At 36.4% G+C, this 18,746-nt stretch overlaps 1 protein-coding gene across 1 annotated transcript; it reads left to right on the top strand.

Moving 5' to 3' along the window:
- The first annotated feature begins 652 nt into the window (after positions 1-652).
- On the top strand, positions 653-17,793 carry wdfy2 (WD repeat and FYVE domain containing 2). The gene is made up of 12 exons (XM_059342649.1): positions 653-967; positions 4,413-4,480; positions 5,874-5,947; positions 6,576-6,630; positions 7,832-7,982; positions 9,240-9,352; positions 10,330-10,456; positions 11,611-11,716; positions 12,805-12,906; positions 13,282-13,412; positions 13,501-13,609; positions 14,993-17,793. The coding sequence occupies exons 1-12, from the start codon at positions 831-833 to the stop codon at positions 15,020-15,022; spliced, it is 1,203 nt and encodes a 400-aa protein (XP_059198632.1). The 5' UTR covers positions 653-830; the 3' UTR covers positions 15,023-17,793.
- The last annotated feature ends 953 nt before the right edge of the window (positions 17,794-18,746 follow it).

Below are 18,746 nucleotides of genomic sequence, written 5' to 3'. Positions count from 1 at the left end.
AGGCATCAGATAAGAACCCAGCAAAGAAGAGCTAGAGGGAGATTGTTTAGTTATCAGTTTAGTTTATCAGTGTTTTTTTGTTGACACTGATATTGGTAACACTTTACTCTAAGGTGTCTACATAAGAGTGACATGAGTGTGTCATAAACATGACATGGGATGTGTCATGAACATTAATGACACTTTGAAGTAACATTAATGCTCATGATACTTGTCATGTCATGTTTCTGACAGGCTTGTGTGACACCTTCAAAATAAAGTGTTACCATATCTTGCTTAAGTCACAAAGGCATGTTCAAAAAAATTGCATAAATCATTTATTTCTCTTAAGTTATATCATTTACACACAGTGTTATTACTATGCCAATAACCATCCTTTGTTACATCCTTTTTGAGTGAAATGATCAATAAATGTCGTATGTTACACTTTTGGTGAAGTTTTTTGTGTTTCCTGCAAAATTTGAAAAAATGAGTTAGGCGATTATTTTAACAGGGTGACGATATTGATAAAGGAGATGGTCTAGGTAGCGAAATTATGCTCTAATTAAAAAAAAATGTATAGCTGTTAAAGTTTGACAGGAAGTCTTATTTCGTTGTCCGGAAACGCTCGGTGTCTGACTGTAGGCGTGTGTGTGTTGTCAGCTGACTGGCAGCATCTCTGGCAGCCGTCACAACCATAGATGTCTATGGTCACAACACCGTGTGCTGCCCGCTGAGCTGACAGCTAGCTAGCAGCTACTAGCCGGGGCTCTGCAGTCGGAGGACCGGGGGTGGGGGGTAATGTTTCCCGGAGCCAGAGCCGTAGACGGAGGTTTGTGCACCGCCAACTCATGGCGGCCGAAATTCAGCCCCAACCGCAGGCTAGGAAGCCATGTCTGCTGAGCAAAATCGAGGCTTTCCAAGATGTTGTGACCACGGCGGTTATCATTCCCAAGGAAGACGGCGTTATCAGCGTGTCCGAGGACAGGTAAGCCTCCAAATCCCGATTTTTAACCGACGCCTGAGTTGTCTTTATCCCCCAGCAATGCCTCCCCACTTGTCGGTCATTGATTAAGCTCCTGCCACCGCCTGGCTTAATAATTTCAAAGCCGTTTGTTTATAGAACGGCTCACAGTTTAAAATATCCCCTAACGTTTCTATAAAACTGTCAGCTGACATAGACATTTGAGCGTTTTAAATGCAAGTTAACCACGTTATGATTTCTGAATTTAACCATTATTCAAAAAGCGTAATGTATAGCAATATATTTCTGATTTATTAGGTTTAACTCCTGTCTGTAATCATTTTAATAACGGCTAACGTTAGCTACACTGTAAAAAAAGAATGTAAATTTTACGGTGAAAAACTGCTAAACCATGACAGTAAAAGACCGTAAAATGATAAATGGGTTAATTCAGTTTCAGTAACAATGAAACACCGTAAATGTATCAGCCAAAACAGTATTTTTTACAATTTTGTTTTTTTGAAAAATACATTACTTCACTGTAAAATACACTGTATATTTTTTATGTAATATATAAGACACCATTGTAATTTTCACCATATCTCTAACAAAAATATACGGTAATATTTAATGGTAAAATCTTTAGTTTATGCGTTTTCATGTATAAAGTATTTTCTTGTCAATCATATGGCAGAACATCGTTTCTTTTGATTGAAAACCTTTTTATTTATTCAGTAAAAAATTGAATAAAATGACCATCTTAAACGTGAAATCAACAGTGCCAATATCTTTTTACCGTAATATTAAAAAAAGTTGCACCGTATTTCACCGTTTATTACGGTAAAGTTCTGGAAACCACAGCTGTCGGTTTTTTTTTTTTTACCGTAAAAACAACAGTTTTTTTTACAGTGTAGCTAGCCATTCAGAGAAAAACATTATCTCTCATTATGGAGTCATAGCAGTGCCATTAAAAATTAAGTGGAGATATAAATATGAAGAAAAAAAAGAAAATAACAAAAAAGAGTGGACATGTTTACATGTATTTGCCAATTTATCTTATATATTAGACACACGTGTATATATATATATATATATATATATATATATATATATATATATATACGTGTGTGTGTGTGTATATATATATACACGTGTGTGTGTGTGTGTGTGTGTATTTTTTCCTGTATTTTTTTATCTTTCCATATTTTCCTTTTCCCTTCTGCTTGTGCTCTGGAAAAACAAATTGAGTAGGGAAAAGCATGAGGCAGAAAAATTATTAAATAAAATAAAAAAAAAAAACTTAAAATGAAAAATAGAGAATTGTATATGCAATGAATAAATTAACATAAATGTATATAAACAAATATGTACAGAAATGAATGTAAGGAAAAAAAGAATATGCTTATAATTATTTTATGTTATGTCTTTATATTTTCACATTTATTCTTCCAATAATTTACCTTTTAATATTTCCACTTATTTTTATTTACTTATTCATGCTATTATATCTTTGTCTTTAATTTTCTACATTTATTTCCTGATTCTTGTACAGGTTTATTTTTTATGGCAGTCCTAAAAATCCATATGTTATTGCACTAACAACTTGAAAAATGCGGATTTGCCTTTCAGAACAGAGTTTCCCAATTTCTGGGTTAAGACCTGTAATGTGGTCACCAGTTAGAAAAAGATCACTTTCATTTATTATCTTCATTTCCCAGTTTTACACATGCCTGAGGCTGTGTGTGTCTTCTTTGGTTGCCAATGTGTATGTGTATCTAGTCTGTTGACATCGGTAAGTGCTTGAGGGTGGGTGTGATCATCTGCATGTTCAAAGGTTATATGTCCTGTAATACCTGTGTAAACTTAGGTACTGTACCCTTTACACATTTTTTTTCTGAAATTATTTGTATTTTGCCATTGAGAATCAGAATCAGCTTTATTTCCAAGTAGGTTTTCACATTGCATTGGTATTTTGGTGCATATGCTCACAATAAGCATAATAAGAGAAAAAAACTGAAACTGCAGTTGAAGAATCTTACATATAAAATAGAAATTTACAATTAAGAAATATGCAGAATACATCCAAAGAATATCTTATGGAACATTCCAGGGATGACAGGAACAGAAATGTAGAAAATATGACTTAACAAACCTACAAACTCAGAAAAGGGGGCTATAATGCAGGAATGTCCAAACTTTTCTGCCAAGGGCAAACTAGAGAAAAAGAATAGTCCAAGCCTACAAGCCTTTTAGTTTAACAGGCTATTTTCTGAATTTTATACTTGAATCTGTACTACAAATATTGTATCACTGGAGCTGCTGGTGGCAAATTTGGAGAGAATCACAACATTGCATTTCATACAAAGTCAAAGCTTCATCGCACATAACTTTGTATGTGTACATTTGCAGGGCAAGCCGATATTTTTCTTGCAAGCTTGTGTCAAATGTGTTTATATGGCCAGTGAGAGCAACTTAACAAAGTTAGGCTTGAAATCCACTCAGGGTTGCCCATTTCAACAAGGCATTGATATTATTCTTTCTAAAAGTATAATAGAAATAAAATAGAGAAGCTATCCCACGACTAAGCCAGTACAAGCCTGAGTTGTAGATTACATCCCATAACTGTTAGGTTTTACAGTTTTATTATTAATGTTCCTTTATGAATTATTTAATAGTCACTCATCAGAATGGAAATTGAGAACTGGTTTCAGTTAAGAACAGGTTATAAACTGTCAGCACGTTTTTTGCATTGCATGACGTCAATGACGTCTAACTAATGCTGGTGGAAAGATAACAACAGTGCTGCTTGTAAAGTCTGTAAAATGATCATTTCAACTAAGGGTGGAAACACCAGCAATATATTGAAACATTTCTATGCAACATTGGCTTAATTTCCAGGATTGCCATGTATTTGACACTCGACACAGGACTCTCACTGCTTCACAACTGAGAAGCACATCTGCTAGAATGAATATCCTGTAATAATAACATTTCCGCCACATAGGCAGGCTAAGCAGATTTTTCTTTGACTAAGAAAACCTAAATTAAAACAAATGCTGCAAAAATTTCCTAATTCATCTATACCTTGTTCAGAGTCAGACTGACTAACAACTTATGTGGTCTACTTTTTCCCAGACAGATAATGTTCAGGAATTAATAAGGGAATTGATACAAAATGAAACCAAAAAGCAAAATTGATAATGGAAGTGGTGTCAATGAAATACTTTTTGTCTATGCCTAATAGGTTGAAGGAATATAGATGTTATTGTGGAGGTGGCCATTAATGCCCTGTTGCCTCTGGTAATTTTATTTCCTACCTGCTTGCTGTTGTGTGGGGGTCAGTGGTGAATGTTCGTTAAACTCCAGCAGACAGGAGAATGCAACACTTAAAGAGTTAAGCGTTATACTTCAGATGTCATGAGGGCTCTTGGTAACGCAGATGCTAAAATATTTTTGTTTCACTCCGCAGGACAATCCGGGTATGGCTGAAGAGAGACAGCGGTCAGTACTGGCCCAGTGTCTACTACACAATGACAAGTAAGTATTCTTGGCCACTTTAACCTATATAACTATGTATTTTTAATTTTTTTGAGTGTATACTGTTTTATTCACAACCTTGGCTAGCTAAAAAAAAACCCAATGACTGTGTTTGAATAAGCTGAATGATTGTTTAGTGTAATCTAATAAATCATGAATATGTATGAGTATGTAACTTTAGTAAGTAAAGTTGTCCAGATAACATCAGCAGCAACGTCCTGGGGCAGGCTGGTTGTTTATTCCTGTTTTTGCTCACTCTCCTCCTTCTGTGAGCGTCGATACTCCTCACAGCGAACATAATGAATTGCACAGACTCTGAGAACGACATGAAAGCGTGGAATTTACATACTCCTAAAATGAGATTAAGCGTCAGAGCTGCTGTGGGGTCATTCACCCTCCTCTCTTCAGTGCTGCAGTGCTGCATGTCTTTGACACTGTTTGTCCTTGCTTCCCTCCAGTTGTGCAACTAAAGGAAATACCATGCTGCCATCAGCAAGATGTAGTGTAGTTCACAAAGCCACTACCAGAGGCTGCATTAGATGACATTTTGAAAAACTGAAAGTGCACTGTAATCACTTCTTTTAGGATTTACAGATATAGCAATTACAGATTTCTCTTCAGTTTTATATTAGTTTAAACAGAGTAAAAATCCTGACTAAAATTACTTCAAATTTGATATATTTTTTTCATACATAAAGCAGGGTTTGTGCAAAAATATTTAATTTTGAAAAGGTCAGGATTGTGCTTGAATTTGAACATAATATCTGATGTTGCATCTGTACAGTTGCTTATGTAAACCAAAAATCTTTTGACAAAAGTTGTGTTCATACACAATTAGATGTGAAAAGATTGCTGTGGATAAAAAAAAAACTTTTCTGCTGTTGCATTTCTAGTAACAATTTAGATGTGATAAGAAGGGCTTTGATAGTCTGAAAATGTTCGGTTTAGATAATTTAAAGTGCCTGAATGTCACTGTTAGAAAGCTTCATGAACCCTGATAAAGGCATCTTTGAGCTCCTTCATCACACGTCTTTCATGTTTGTTATGCTCTCTAGGAAACATGGAGTGAAATTGTAGTTACTGCGGTCCAACGTTTCTTTTTCCTTTTTTTTTTTTTTAAACCTCTGGCAACACATTCAGGAAATTGCGACAGCAAACTGTATCCAAAGTGGTTCAATGGTCGACAGTAACGTCTAAATTATCCAAAGAATATTGATCTAGGAGGCTGTTTTCACCACAGCAAATTAGACGAACAGGGTTTCAACTGAAAAGTTAATTATTTAGACATGGACAAGAAAGAAAACAAGCATTTATATATATATATATATGATGTTCTTTTAGAGGTGCATGCAGGCATGCTGTTCACTATTCTTATTTGTCTTTGTGCCTCCAGCGTCATGCTCCTGTATGTCCTTTAACCCTGAGACCAGGAGGCTGTCTGTAGGGATGGACACTGGAAGTATCTGTGTAAGTCCAAGTAACACCTGCATATCTGTCTTTTACCTTTTTTCACATTGAATGGACAGCAGCTTTGCCAAAAAGAAATACCTTTGACCTTTCCAATCGAGACTTTTGACTGTTGTTTGTTTAAAGTAGTTCGATTCTATGGAAAAACGAATGCTGTTTTAGTGTGATGCAACATACTGGCAGTACAGGCCAGTCTATTATAAGATGCAGCATTTTTTTACCGTCCAGTTTTTGTGTCGTTGTTTGAGAATTTCACAGTGGGAGTCATTTGCTTTGGAACATGTTGTCCGAACACAAAGTCAAAGTGTTTTATGATGGGTGTTGGCCTCAGAGGAAATCAGACCAAGAGCAGTTCTTCTTTTTACTGGCCTGTGCAGTCCTGCAGTTTAAAAAAAAAAGTAATTTGCATTTACATTTGTAGAAAGGTGGAATGTATTTATCTTACAGCAGGAGGAAGTCCTTCACTTTTAAATATATTCGAATAGAAGAAATGTAATTTTTTAAAGTGTTAAAGTGTTACACTTAAACATACAACACAGAAACATCATTTGTTTCCCATTTATAGATTTATTGGAAACCTTAGTCATTCAGTCAGCATGAACATTTATCTCCTCTTCCTGCCTTTCAGGAGTTCATCCTGTCAGAAGACTACAATAAGATGACCCCAGCAAGCACTTGCCAGGGTGAGACAGGAAGTGTGTCTGTGTGTGAGTCAGTCAAATGTGTCTGGAAGAGAACCAAAGGATAACATTGTTGGTTAGTTAAATATCAACTAACTAACTTGATTTTTCTCAAGCTTAGCTGGCTTTATTTATACATTTCTTCCACATGACTTCAGTTATGTGACTTCAGTCAGAATAAATGCACATCCGCACGTGTGAAATGAACATTGGTGAATATTCATGTTCACTTCCATCCTATGCAAGTGAAGGAGCGAGTTAAAGACTGCAAAGCAAATTCACACCTTCGCTTTGTGTGGAGTTACACTTTGGTTAATTTGGCTTACTTAAATGGTGAACTTACAGCCCCTATAAGATGTCTCTAAACCAGCAAATGATAACCTTCATTTCGCCCCCTTTAAAGAGAAAAATAGGTTTGAATTTTCTTTATACCTGGACTTAAAGGGTCAAAATGTCACTGTCTGATACGTGCAGACACTTAGCGATGTCATAATGTGCATCTGTTCTATTAACCTTCATGTTTATCATCCATTAGACATAACTGCCCTGTTCCTTAGTGCGCATCAGTCCTATTTCAAAGAGCTGCCCTCTGCGAAAATCCTACAATTCTCTGAAATCTGTGGTTCATGTTATTTATCACTGTGTATTGTTATTACCCTGGTAGTTTCAGGACAGTTCACTGTTAATAAAGTCAGCTCAGCTCTGTGTGCTGAAGGCTTTGAAAACTCTGCAGCCTGAGGAGTGTTTGTTCTCTGGCGGTTTTCATAATTCATTTCTTTCTTTTGAGTATAACTCACTCAGAAATAAATGGACCAGAGCACCACTGATCGATCTCTACACGTCTCCTCTAAATGTTTTATAGTGTGACTGCACATACACATCTTGGAAAAGAAATTGATTCTTAGATGAATGCACTGCAGAGTAATATTTTAGTTAACCTGTCATGGTATGTACTTTTCTGATCTGAAAGAAGGCAGTGATGCTAAATCATTATTCTCTACTGTAGCATTGTCTCTCTGTTGCCAAAACAGGGTATTAAATGAATATTTCTGTGCAATTTCAGCACACTAAATATGTTGATTATGCACTGTTAAAATAAGTGACACCACTCTAGCCAAGATTTCTGCTTAGGCCCCTGTGGTGTGATGGAAGGGATTGTGAAAATGGATTGTGTGTGACTGTGTGTGTGTCTGTGTGTGTGCAGCCCATCAGGGCAGAGTGACCGTGGTGCTGTTTGTGTTGGAGATGGAGTGGCTTCTGAGCACCGGCCAGGACAAAAACTTCAACTGGCACTGCTCAGAGAGCGGCCAGCAGCTGGGGACGTATCGCACCGCCGCCTGGGTTACAGGACTACAGTATCCTTTAATACCCCTTCTTCCCTTCCTGGCCTGTTTGTTGTCTTTATTTGTCGGCTACTTGGCCCTTAGAGTGCGCTCAATGAACCTGACAGCTAAGCTCCCTGTTAAATGGGGTGGAGTGGACGTAACCAAGTGGGAAGTGACGGGCCATCTCTGGTGCTCTGGACTGTGAAAAATCTCTGGCTTTTTATTATGACAACATGAGTCTATTTTAAGGCCACAGAAACATAAGACACGGCAATTGAGATTAGCTTCCAGTTAGTTTGTACTAATGGGAAGGGCTAACAATAGGCATCAGTCATGCTGTTGTCAAGGAAACGGTCTGAGTAGGTTTCAGTAATGGCCAGATGAAAGGCTGTGAGTGCTCAGCAGCGACACTGATCCATACCAATGAGCCTGCTGAGGGGCCATCAGACTGCTGCTACTCTGCTAGCCTCTACATGCTAACCAGACATGCCCAAACATATTGCCGTCTTTAATATATGTTTTTATTTTGACAGTCTCCATATTAAATACACTTTCTGTGCATTTGAAGATGCTTTCTTGTGTCAAAAGATTCTGGCAGCTGAAGTATCTTTAACATCTAATATGTGCACTGCTATAATTCATTGACAGGTGAAAGAACACTGTCAATGAATTGCTGCATAATCTTGATGATTTTATTTTTAATGAATTGTAAAAAAAATAGTTTAAATTTGTTTGCCTTTTTAATGAACATTATTAATGGTTGATTGGAAAAAGGGAAGACTGATCTAGATCTTTTTGCTTATTAATGACTTGCTCAATGCTCACTTACAGATAATATTTAATCTCAGGTTCCTCAAGAGAGAGAAAGAACATTTAAATTTCCAATAATTGTATAGTTGTTGTTTATTTAGCTTGGATGGGAATCTTGTAGGTCATTCGTGCGGGCATTTTTCTCTTCAGTGCGGTCAGTGTTGTAATGATTTTGGTCTGTAGTGACTTAACCAGGTCAGAGGCGGACTCTGAGTAAATGGTCAGTGAGAGAGCTAAGAGACTTTGCTGACACTTACAGGGCTTTGACTCAAATCTTACATGTAATAGAAAACAAACCGTTAAAAACATCTAATTCACTGTGCAGCTCAGGTGTCAGGTTGTCATTGCAGAGGGATTTAACTTGTTTGATCCGGGCTTTTAGTCCTGTAACAGATCAAAGTCAAAACAAATGCATCAATAGGTGTTTTTTTTAGCAGGATGCAGGTTCTTCTTCTTTTTACCTTAATCTTATCTCAGGTTTGATGTGGAGACCAGACATGCCTTCGTAGGGGACCAGTCTGGTCAGGTGACCATCCTGAAGCTGGAGCAGGACAGTTGTAGCCTGGTTACCACCTTCAAGGGACACACAGGTACACCACACACACACACACACACACACACACACACACACACACACACACACACACACTGTCAAATCTTTATGTTTTGCAGAGTTTTTTGGACAAGAAAAACTATTAATCTTTGAAAGAATATATTCATCAATAAAAATAATCATTACTTGCAACTGGAGCACACTGATGAGGCTTTAATTCTTGCAGCCTCAGCCTTTTCTTTAGTATTTGAGCTGCAACATTGTTAAAAAACAGAAGAAGAAGCTTCCTGCTCTGCTTTTATACACTCCCACGCTTATTTAAATATTATTGTGAGAGAATGAGCAAGTTTATTTTATCCTTGTGTGCCTCATGGGCGGCTTGTTTCTTTTGTTGATATAATAGAGAAGCTGTTAATAAATGCAAATTACAGTAACCTCAATGTTAGAATACTTTTACTAATGTATTATACCTATAAAAATGTATATATTTTTAAAATATTTTCAAAGAATGTAATTTGAGATGTTTGCAGAAATATACAAGCCAAGAACAGCTTTTTTCAGGAAGGAAAAGGGAGAATAGAATCGGAAATTATATCTATATGTATACATTATTTATTTTATATTTAAAGGAACTTCAAATAAACCACCAAGTTTCAAACAGTAACTTCAGTAGGAAAAAAAAGAGGCAGTAGAAATGTGTTTTACAGTGTCTTCAATGGGATTTGAGCTTGGTGGTTTATACTGAAGAATAAAGACATCTGACATAGTTCAGATGCCAGGAACAAATATCTTTATTAGTGAAAGGATTTTCGTCACGTTCAGGTAGTCGTTGACTTTCATATTATCATTTGAAAAGAGGTTAAAAAAAAAGCCAACAAGAGTCATGTGTCAGTCAAATTAGCCTTTAGACAGAAATGTAGTTTTTAAGTTGAACTTGTTGTTTTAGAGAGATTTTTGTGCTGGTGTGTTTAACTCTCATATATTCCTGTTTGTGTTTGTTGTACTTTGCTCCAGGTAATGTGACGGCGCTGTGTTGGGACCCGGTCCAGAGGGTGCTGTTCTCCGGCAGCTCAGACCACTCCATCATCATGTGGGACATCGGAGGCCGCAAAGGCACTGCCATCGAACTGCAAGGACACAAGTACGAATCACAAACAGCCACTCCTGAATGTGTCTCTTACCATAGCAGTTATTCATCTGAATGATGATGAGCTGTGATTATTTGCTTGGCTGATAGATTGTTATTGTCTTTTTTTATGGCACTGAGCTATTTATTTTGTTAATACTTTACTGTGTTAGTGTTTATGGTTATTGTTGAATGGTTATTATGAGGTAATATTAAAATATCTAGCTATCAAACTATATCCTCTTTCAGACATGGGCCTTGTTTTATAAATGTGATGGCAGTTTTTTATGCTGGTCTCATGTTTGAATAACCCCAGAGTGACTTTCTGTTGACACTTCAATCATAATAGGAGACTTGCAACATTTGTGTAAAATGTCCAATATGGCGCAACAACGATAGAATTCCATCAGATTAACGGAAAGGCTACAGGAGCACAAAGTGAACCCTGTCATAAGTCAGATATAAAATGTCAACATATTAAGTTGGAATTCTGGTTTAATTCCTATTTTCTGGGCATTACTAGTTTCAGCCATGCAGGCAGCATGAAGACGAAAGACATGTTTTTTAATTAAAAAAACAACAAAGCCAAGAACTGTTAAAAGATTTTCAAATATCCGACAGTCCTTACGCAAATCATGTTCTGTCAAGAAAAATAACCTAATATAAGCCTAAAATAGTTATCTTTCTGTTAAAATCACTTTATTCTAAGTTTTGCCTAAAATATACTATTTGTATGAACCAGATCCTGTAAAAAATATGAATTCATGTGCTCCTCAGCGCTAGGGCAAGCCATGAATGATAAAAACAATGATATGACTACATTATCATGAGCATTTTTAACTTTTTTTCGATATTTTATATTCAAGTGATTAATTAAGAAGATAATCTGTAGATTAATTGATTGATGTACAAAGTTTTGCAGAACTATTAATCTCAGTGAGATTACCACCATGGCTTTTTAGTAAATAATAAATCAATGCTTATTTAGATGTGAGACCAACATGTAATTTGATATCAATTTTATGTAAAAAGATGCATGTCTAAAGCCAATAATGTCTGCAAAAAAAAGGTTGTGTTTTATGAGACACAGTTGTTTTCTTGGAGAGATTTGGGAAGCATTTTGTAGTAACATGCCGGGACATCGACCCCCTCTGCTCTATGCTTCACAGTGACAAGGTTCAGGGCTTGTGCTACGCCTCACACACTCGTCAGCTCATCTCCTGCAGCTCAGATGGAGGTATCGTCATCTGGAACATGGACGTAACACGACAAGAGGTGAGAGAGAGAAGAGGAGGCAGCGGAGTGTGGATGGAGTGTGACATCCACCCAACACAGACACACATTCACACTGTGTGAACTGTGACAGTGTGAAGAAAGACGGGACAAATATGGGAATGTATCATGTGCATCGCGTGTGTTTGCACACGTGAACATACTGTACATAAAAAGGAGTGAGTTAGATGAAGTGATGATATTTGTATTCCCTCCTTTCCTTTTCTGTAATGAATTATCTTAAGAGATCCATGAAAAGTCAACAGATTAGCAGAATATCCTTTGATTTTGTTTTTCTCTGACAAGCACACACAGTCTGGCTTCAGACTTGCATCTTCTCTTCTCCCTCTGTGCTCCGCCTGTCTCTGCACAGTTAGTTTGGACTTTATTGATTCTTTATTTACACAGAGTCACTTTTATTCCACCTCTGTTGTTTGTTATTCACTCTCTGTTGTTTGACCCAAATTTGCAGGAGCCACGGTAGTGCAGGGCTGATTTATAAACTTTTGTTTGTCAAGAAATAGTTCCAATGCCTAACTAGAAATTTTACATTTAACACTTCTGTTTGTTCAGGAATTAAACAAATATGAACATTGTGTAAATATATATATATATTTACACTATATATATATATATATATATATATATATATATATATATATATATATATATATATATATATATATATATATATATATATACAACCCCCACAAAAAGGCATAAATAATAAGTAGTTGGAAGGAGTCTCTGACGTCTGTATGTCCTTGGATTTTCTCACCAATGGTTTATCCAAGCTGTTGAGATCCTTGGGACATATTTATAAGTTCAGTCTTATGTCCTGTGTTAGTTTATTGAGAGAGGAACTAACTACCGAACAGCATGCTGGGTACAGCTCGCTCTCCTTCACTTATTGCAGAACATTCAAGAACAGATAAAAAAAAGAGACTGGAGATGCTGCAACACTTCAAGCATCAGCGATGTAACCAACCCATTTTCTAGATTTGAATTGTGCTTTAGATATGTGCGTTAGATATATTTTCTTAAAGAGTCTTAAAAACCTAAAAACAGGAAACATGTTTAATTTTAAACAGACTCCAGAGTGGTTGGACAGTGACTCCTGTCAGAAGTGTGAGCAGCCTTTCTTCTGGAACTTCAAACAGATGTGGGACAGCAAGAAGATTGGCCTGCGACAGGTGCTGCACAATCTCATTCCTAATGCTTTCTTTGTTCACTTCACTTCTGTATGAAGTTTTAAAAAAATGTACTAAATTATAAACTAGCCCCACAAATCTACGTGGGAGTTCTATGCTTCATTCAAAAACCTCAATAGAAAAACATTCACCTCAGAAATCACAAATAACTCCTTTCATGTCAAAGGAATAACACATCTGAAGGTACACCTGATTTGTTAGATTTAAGAATAATTTTATTTCTGTAAATGTACTATTGGGACATGGGACTTAATCCGGGACTTGTTGGTCTTGACTTGTTAAGAGCTTTCTCTCCTGCTAAGTATTGAGAGTGTTGCTAATCAAAGCTAACCCATTCACATCCTCTTGGTTCCTCAGCACCACTGTAGGAAGTGTGGCCAGGCGGTGTGTGGCAAATGTTCGTCCAAACGCTCAACCATCCCCCTCATGGGCTTCGAGTTCGAGGTGCGTGTGTGTGACAGCTGCCACGAGTCCATCACTGACGAGGAGTGAGTAAACAATCAGCCTCTGTTGTGGTCATATACTGAACCTTTGTGCTCTCAGATTTCTGACCCGCGTTCCCTTTGTGTCTCCTAGTCGAGCACCCACAGCCACCTTCCACGACAGCAAGCACAGCATTGTTTACATGCACTATGAGCCCACAACTGGGAATCTGCTCACCTCTGGCACCGACAAGGTTATCAAGGTCTGGACAAGAACAAACAGTATCTATTGTATTCATGAGACTCAGATAAGACATGCATGCTCACACAGGAACATTTAGTGGGTCAGTCCTTAGTAGGGAGAGTTTTAACATGAGTAAGGCCAGGTTAAGCTGCATAGGGGACCCTATTGACTCCCTCGTGCTCATTTTGTATAACTCAAGTTTTAAATACACACACACATATATATATATATGTATGTATGTATGTATGTATGTATGTATGTATGTATATATATGTATGTATGTATGTATGTATGTATATATATATGTGTATATATATATGTATATATATATGTATATATATGTGTATATATATATATATGTATGTATATATATATATGTATATATATATATGTATATATATATATGTGTATATATATGTATGTATATGTATATATATATATATATATATGTATATGTATGTATGTATATATATATGTATGTATATATATATATATATATATATATATATATATATATATATATATATATATATATACTGTACAAAGCCAGTATATCTTATGTTCAAACTGATAAACTTTTGTTTTCATACATTTTGAATTTGTGTTTTTATTTATGTTTTAAAGCCTTATTGAGCCTCTGTGTTGATGTTTTATAATCCTCCTAATCAAATGACATAACTTGATTGGTGGATGCCTTTATTCCCAGTGTGAAGGCTCAGAAAAATTGACATATTTTGAAAAAAAAAATCTGTTTTTTATTGGTATCAAAAATAAAAGTTCATGGTCAGGGTCAAATTTATTTATATGGCACATTTAAAACAATCACAGTCGACCAAAGTGCTTAACAGAATGAAAAAACAAAACGTATAAACAAATGTAAAAGTAGATAACAAGAAAGAAAATTAAAATGAATATGAATAAATCGTTATTTCGAACAGATAAACAAAACAGGCCTTACGACTAAGTGCATTGATGTAAAGAACAAAATAAAGAATTAAAAAGGAAAGCCTGTATGAAACATTGATGTCAGTATCATGTTCAAAAAAGGAGTATGAAAAGTACACGCTACAGGCATTAAACATGCCCACATATGGACTGCTGATCTTGTTTGCTTATGTAGGTCATATAGAGGTATCAGTATCAAACTGAGAATGCTTCATAACCAGTAAAAAATGATGTAGCTGCTTTAAATGTAATGTAGTTATGAATGTCAAATCTAAGGACTTTAATATATAACAAACCATATTTGAACTCTGTCTTCTTTTTTGCAGAAAAAGATCAAAATTATTTGCTTCCCATCTTTGCCTTAAACTTACAGACAGAACAGTTAGCAGAGATGTTATTTTAGAAACTATTTCAAACGTGTGGACAACAAACTGATTGTGTTTCTTATTATCTGCAGCTGTGGGACATGACTCCTGTGGTGTCCTGAGGTCTGCGGGAAGCTCTGTTCACCAAACTGTGGTCGCTTCACGGTGGCAGTCACACTTGGAAGAGGAAAGAAGGAAGCATATCCAACAATTATCAATGTCAACTGGATAATATTTAACAGTAATTCAACAACAAGCAGTGGCTGTTGCATGTTCGCAGTGAGGACGCTGCAGGCCGGTGGAGCCTTGGAACAGAACGGGCCTCGGTTGTCACAAGGTTACAGATGGTTGTGGGTGTTTGTATGTGTGAAGGGTACTGTTGAGTGGGGGATCTGTGTGTATGTGTGTGTGTATGTCTGTACTATATCAGAGTGTGTGGTAGGGCTTTATAAGGATTTGACACACCTTATTTACTTAATTTTCATGCATTCCTGCCGATTTCATACTGGAAACTCATGAAACAGTAACTGAAACATTTCTGCGCTATGTCAGCAAGTACCGTTAAACCCAAACTTTTAAACTTGGTTTTAGATGTGAAGCACTTCATGAAACTGGACCATAACTCACTCACTCACACTCACATTTAGCAGGCTGTAGGTTCTCCACAAGAGGAGGCTGTTTGATCTGTTCTACAGCTGCTAACCTGGCCGCCTACAGTAAACAAGAGGAACAGCAGCAAGCTTGTTTCAGCTGCAATTTTTGTATTCTTCAGCTCTTGAAGGAAAATTTTAAGGTTGGGAATTAATCTATTCTGGTTAGGAACTACTCTATCCATCTGCAGCATGACATAAGAGGACAGCGAGGCTGCAATTAGACCAAATATTGTGTTGCAGCGAAAAACGCCTGTCCTCCACAGGGGAGGAGACACTAAAACATGCTGCCTTTTGCAGAATTAAGTCAGACTTCTGGAGAAACTGTAGACTGCATAAGAAGCAGACAGTATATACACATAGCCAATCGTGTAACCACAGAGTCTGTGAGAGTACAGTAATTACAGAGTGCTTTTTTGCAGTTCAAGGTGTCCTGTCAACAGTTTTACAGGCATCTCTTTTACCATTGTGTATGGGGAAAATGCTTTTTGTCCCACAGGGGGATGTTTAGCTGCAAGACCACTAGTGGCCTCTGGAAAAAATGATGACACTATGTCCGCATACAAGATTTACGGTTGATTTCAAACCATAAAATGGAGATTTTTAAAAAATATATATTAGGTAAGAAATGTCAATATCAATTCCAGCATTGATGACGGTACAGTTATATAACTTAGATTATGATTTACAGCTGAGGAAAACATGGTAAAAAGTGCAGTGCTACTTTAAATACCACTCCTCCACTGCTGCACAATCCTGCAGCTTATGACCACATCACCTGATTTAGTGTGAATGTAGACTTCGTTGTAATTTGGACGTGTTTAAAATGTGACTCGTTGCCTGCAGGTGTGTCAGGCGAGTGTCACCACTGTAGAAGCTGTTGTTAATGTTGGTTTCTCATGAGCATAAGTACAGTTACTACCGTTACTGTTCCTGCTAATGGGTGGAACAGGTTGGACTGAAACAGCTGATCCTGGTTTCAGGTGCTTCACTTCAACTTCTCTTTGTGGTCTTGTTATCATGTCATATCATATCAAGAGTAAAAGAAACTGATCTCAGCCACATTGGATTTGGCATAATATAACTTGCTGTGGAAACGGTTAATTTAAGTCCCTTAAAATGTACACTTTTCCTAAAAAAGGCTGCTGTACCTCACATCAGCCATTGGAGTAGAGGGGTTTTGAGATATTGGGAAGCATTTCTGATCTACACCAATCCTGTTAATCTCAAATTTTATCTGAGCGTTGGAAGCCCAGGTTTGTACACATTGAAGTCTCAAAATTGTGTATCACCTGAATATCCAATTGCCCTTCGACCAAATTATCTCTCTCCTAGAAGCTATTAATGTTAATGCACCCAGTTCACTGAGGGTTACAGAAAAACTGGATATCAAGCAAAGCTCTTAACCTTACAGAGTTGGTCCTGCAGCAAAAACATTTTCAGACTCAGAACTTTATTTTAAGTTTCCAAAGATACAAAATATGTATGGCTAAAATTTGGGGGGAAATGTGGAAATGGAGTCTTAAACATCTTCCATATCTTCATATGGAATATATCTGTAATACTGTAGAGAAAACTTTTAATCTCTCTCATCTTAAAGAAGGTTGAAAATCAAAGTTTAAGAGGTCATGATACTGTAAGACCTCATATTTTTGCTCAAAGTGTGGAGTAAATCTGTCAGTTATCTGTAAATTAACCAATCAGACTGCTTGCTGATCCGTGTATGTTCTCTACTGTCAGCTGTTTTGAGATTATTTATTATTCTGTGTGTGGTCTTAATGTTTCTGACATATCATCGAGGTAATCAGTGGCAGCACAAGCACATGTATCAGGACTGAAAGGAAACTAATGAACATATGATTTTTTTCTCTACTGTATATGTCAATGCACTGGAATCAAGAAGCAGAAAAAACGTCACAAATCGCTGCTGTGAAGAGAAAATATGATTTTTTTGTGATTATCAAGTTTGTGCTTTAATGATCAGATGGTAACTAATATTCTTCTGCTCAAACCCCACTGAATACTTTCCAAAGATGTTTAATATTTAGATTGAAAAAAAGGTTATGTGAAAGACTTTATCCAACAGTAGAGAAGTGAGGAATTGTTGGCTTGACTGTTTATAAAAAGAAATGTGTCTGCACTTTCACATCTACCCATAAAGGTACATTATAGCAGCTGTTTACTCATGAATGTGAGCCTGTGGGTACTAAAACTTTAAAGGACCATACCAGTGTTTTCTTTTCTCTTTAACCACAAGAAATAAACATTTCATTTTTTGCAGACCTGTTTTAAATGCATGCTGTGCAGTTGTAGCTCTTTAGCATTCATTTTTCTAAGAAGCTGTTGGTGTCCAGCTAATTGATTCTCACTCTTAACTGAAATTAATTTGGCTGACTGGAATAGTTGTGGAAAAAACAACCCAAAAATCACTGGTGTAGCCTTTAAAAGGTAAAAACCCAGACTACACATAGTTATATAAACAATATCTAACCTTTTGCAGTCAAATGAATTTGTCTGAGGCCAGTGGTTTATTTCTCTGTTGCAGAAAAGATAACAGAAATTGTTGTGTGTTTCAGTGTCCATTAATGTAACCCTGTTTATATAAATGACATTAAAAGAGCATGTTCACCTCCTTGACCAGTCTGCGTGTTGTGTTGTTTATTGGATTAACACACAGCAGAATTTTACTGAAATACAGTTGCAGGATTGGTTCTCTTTTCCTTTTTCTTTTGTGCTTTCATTCTTGCTGCAGTTTTTGTGCATAGAGTTTTTGTGTCAAATCCAGCACATCCCCTTCATTTTATTTTTATTCTTAATATATAAATATATATGGATATTTTTTTAACATGTTGTGTTTGGTCCTCATAAACTTTAAGCACAGAACCTTTACAGTCAAATTAGTTGGGAGGGAAAAATTTCTTATTTGCAATATAAGGGTCGGAAAAATAATTTCAGTATTTTTTAACAATACCGCAATAACATGATTTTTTGCAATATGACATTTAAATACCATTCAATCTATATATTTTTCTATTAATCAGCTGCACTTTTGTAGGTTTTCAGTATCATGCTCAATTCGATAATAAATAATCAAATTACATTTTCATTTCTTGTGCATTTATTTTATTTTTATTTTACGGCTGAATTTTGTCTCTGTCAGAGCTTGTGGGGACAAGACAATCTGGAATATTTCTTA

The sequence above is a fragment of the Centropristis striata genome, chromosome 10 (genome assembly GCF_030273125.1).
Source record: "Centropristis striata isolate RG_2023a ecotype Rhode Island chromosome 10, C.striata_1.0, whole genome shotgun sequence".
In the NCBI taxonomy this organism is placed as follows: Eukaryota; Metazoa; Chordata; class Actinopteri; order Perciformes; family Serranidae; genus Centropristis; species Centropristis striata.
This window is presented reverse-complemented; position numbering and strand designations above follow the sequence as displayed.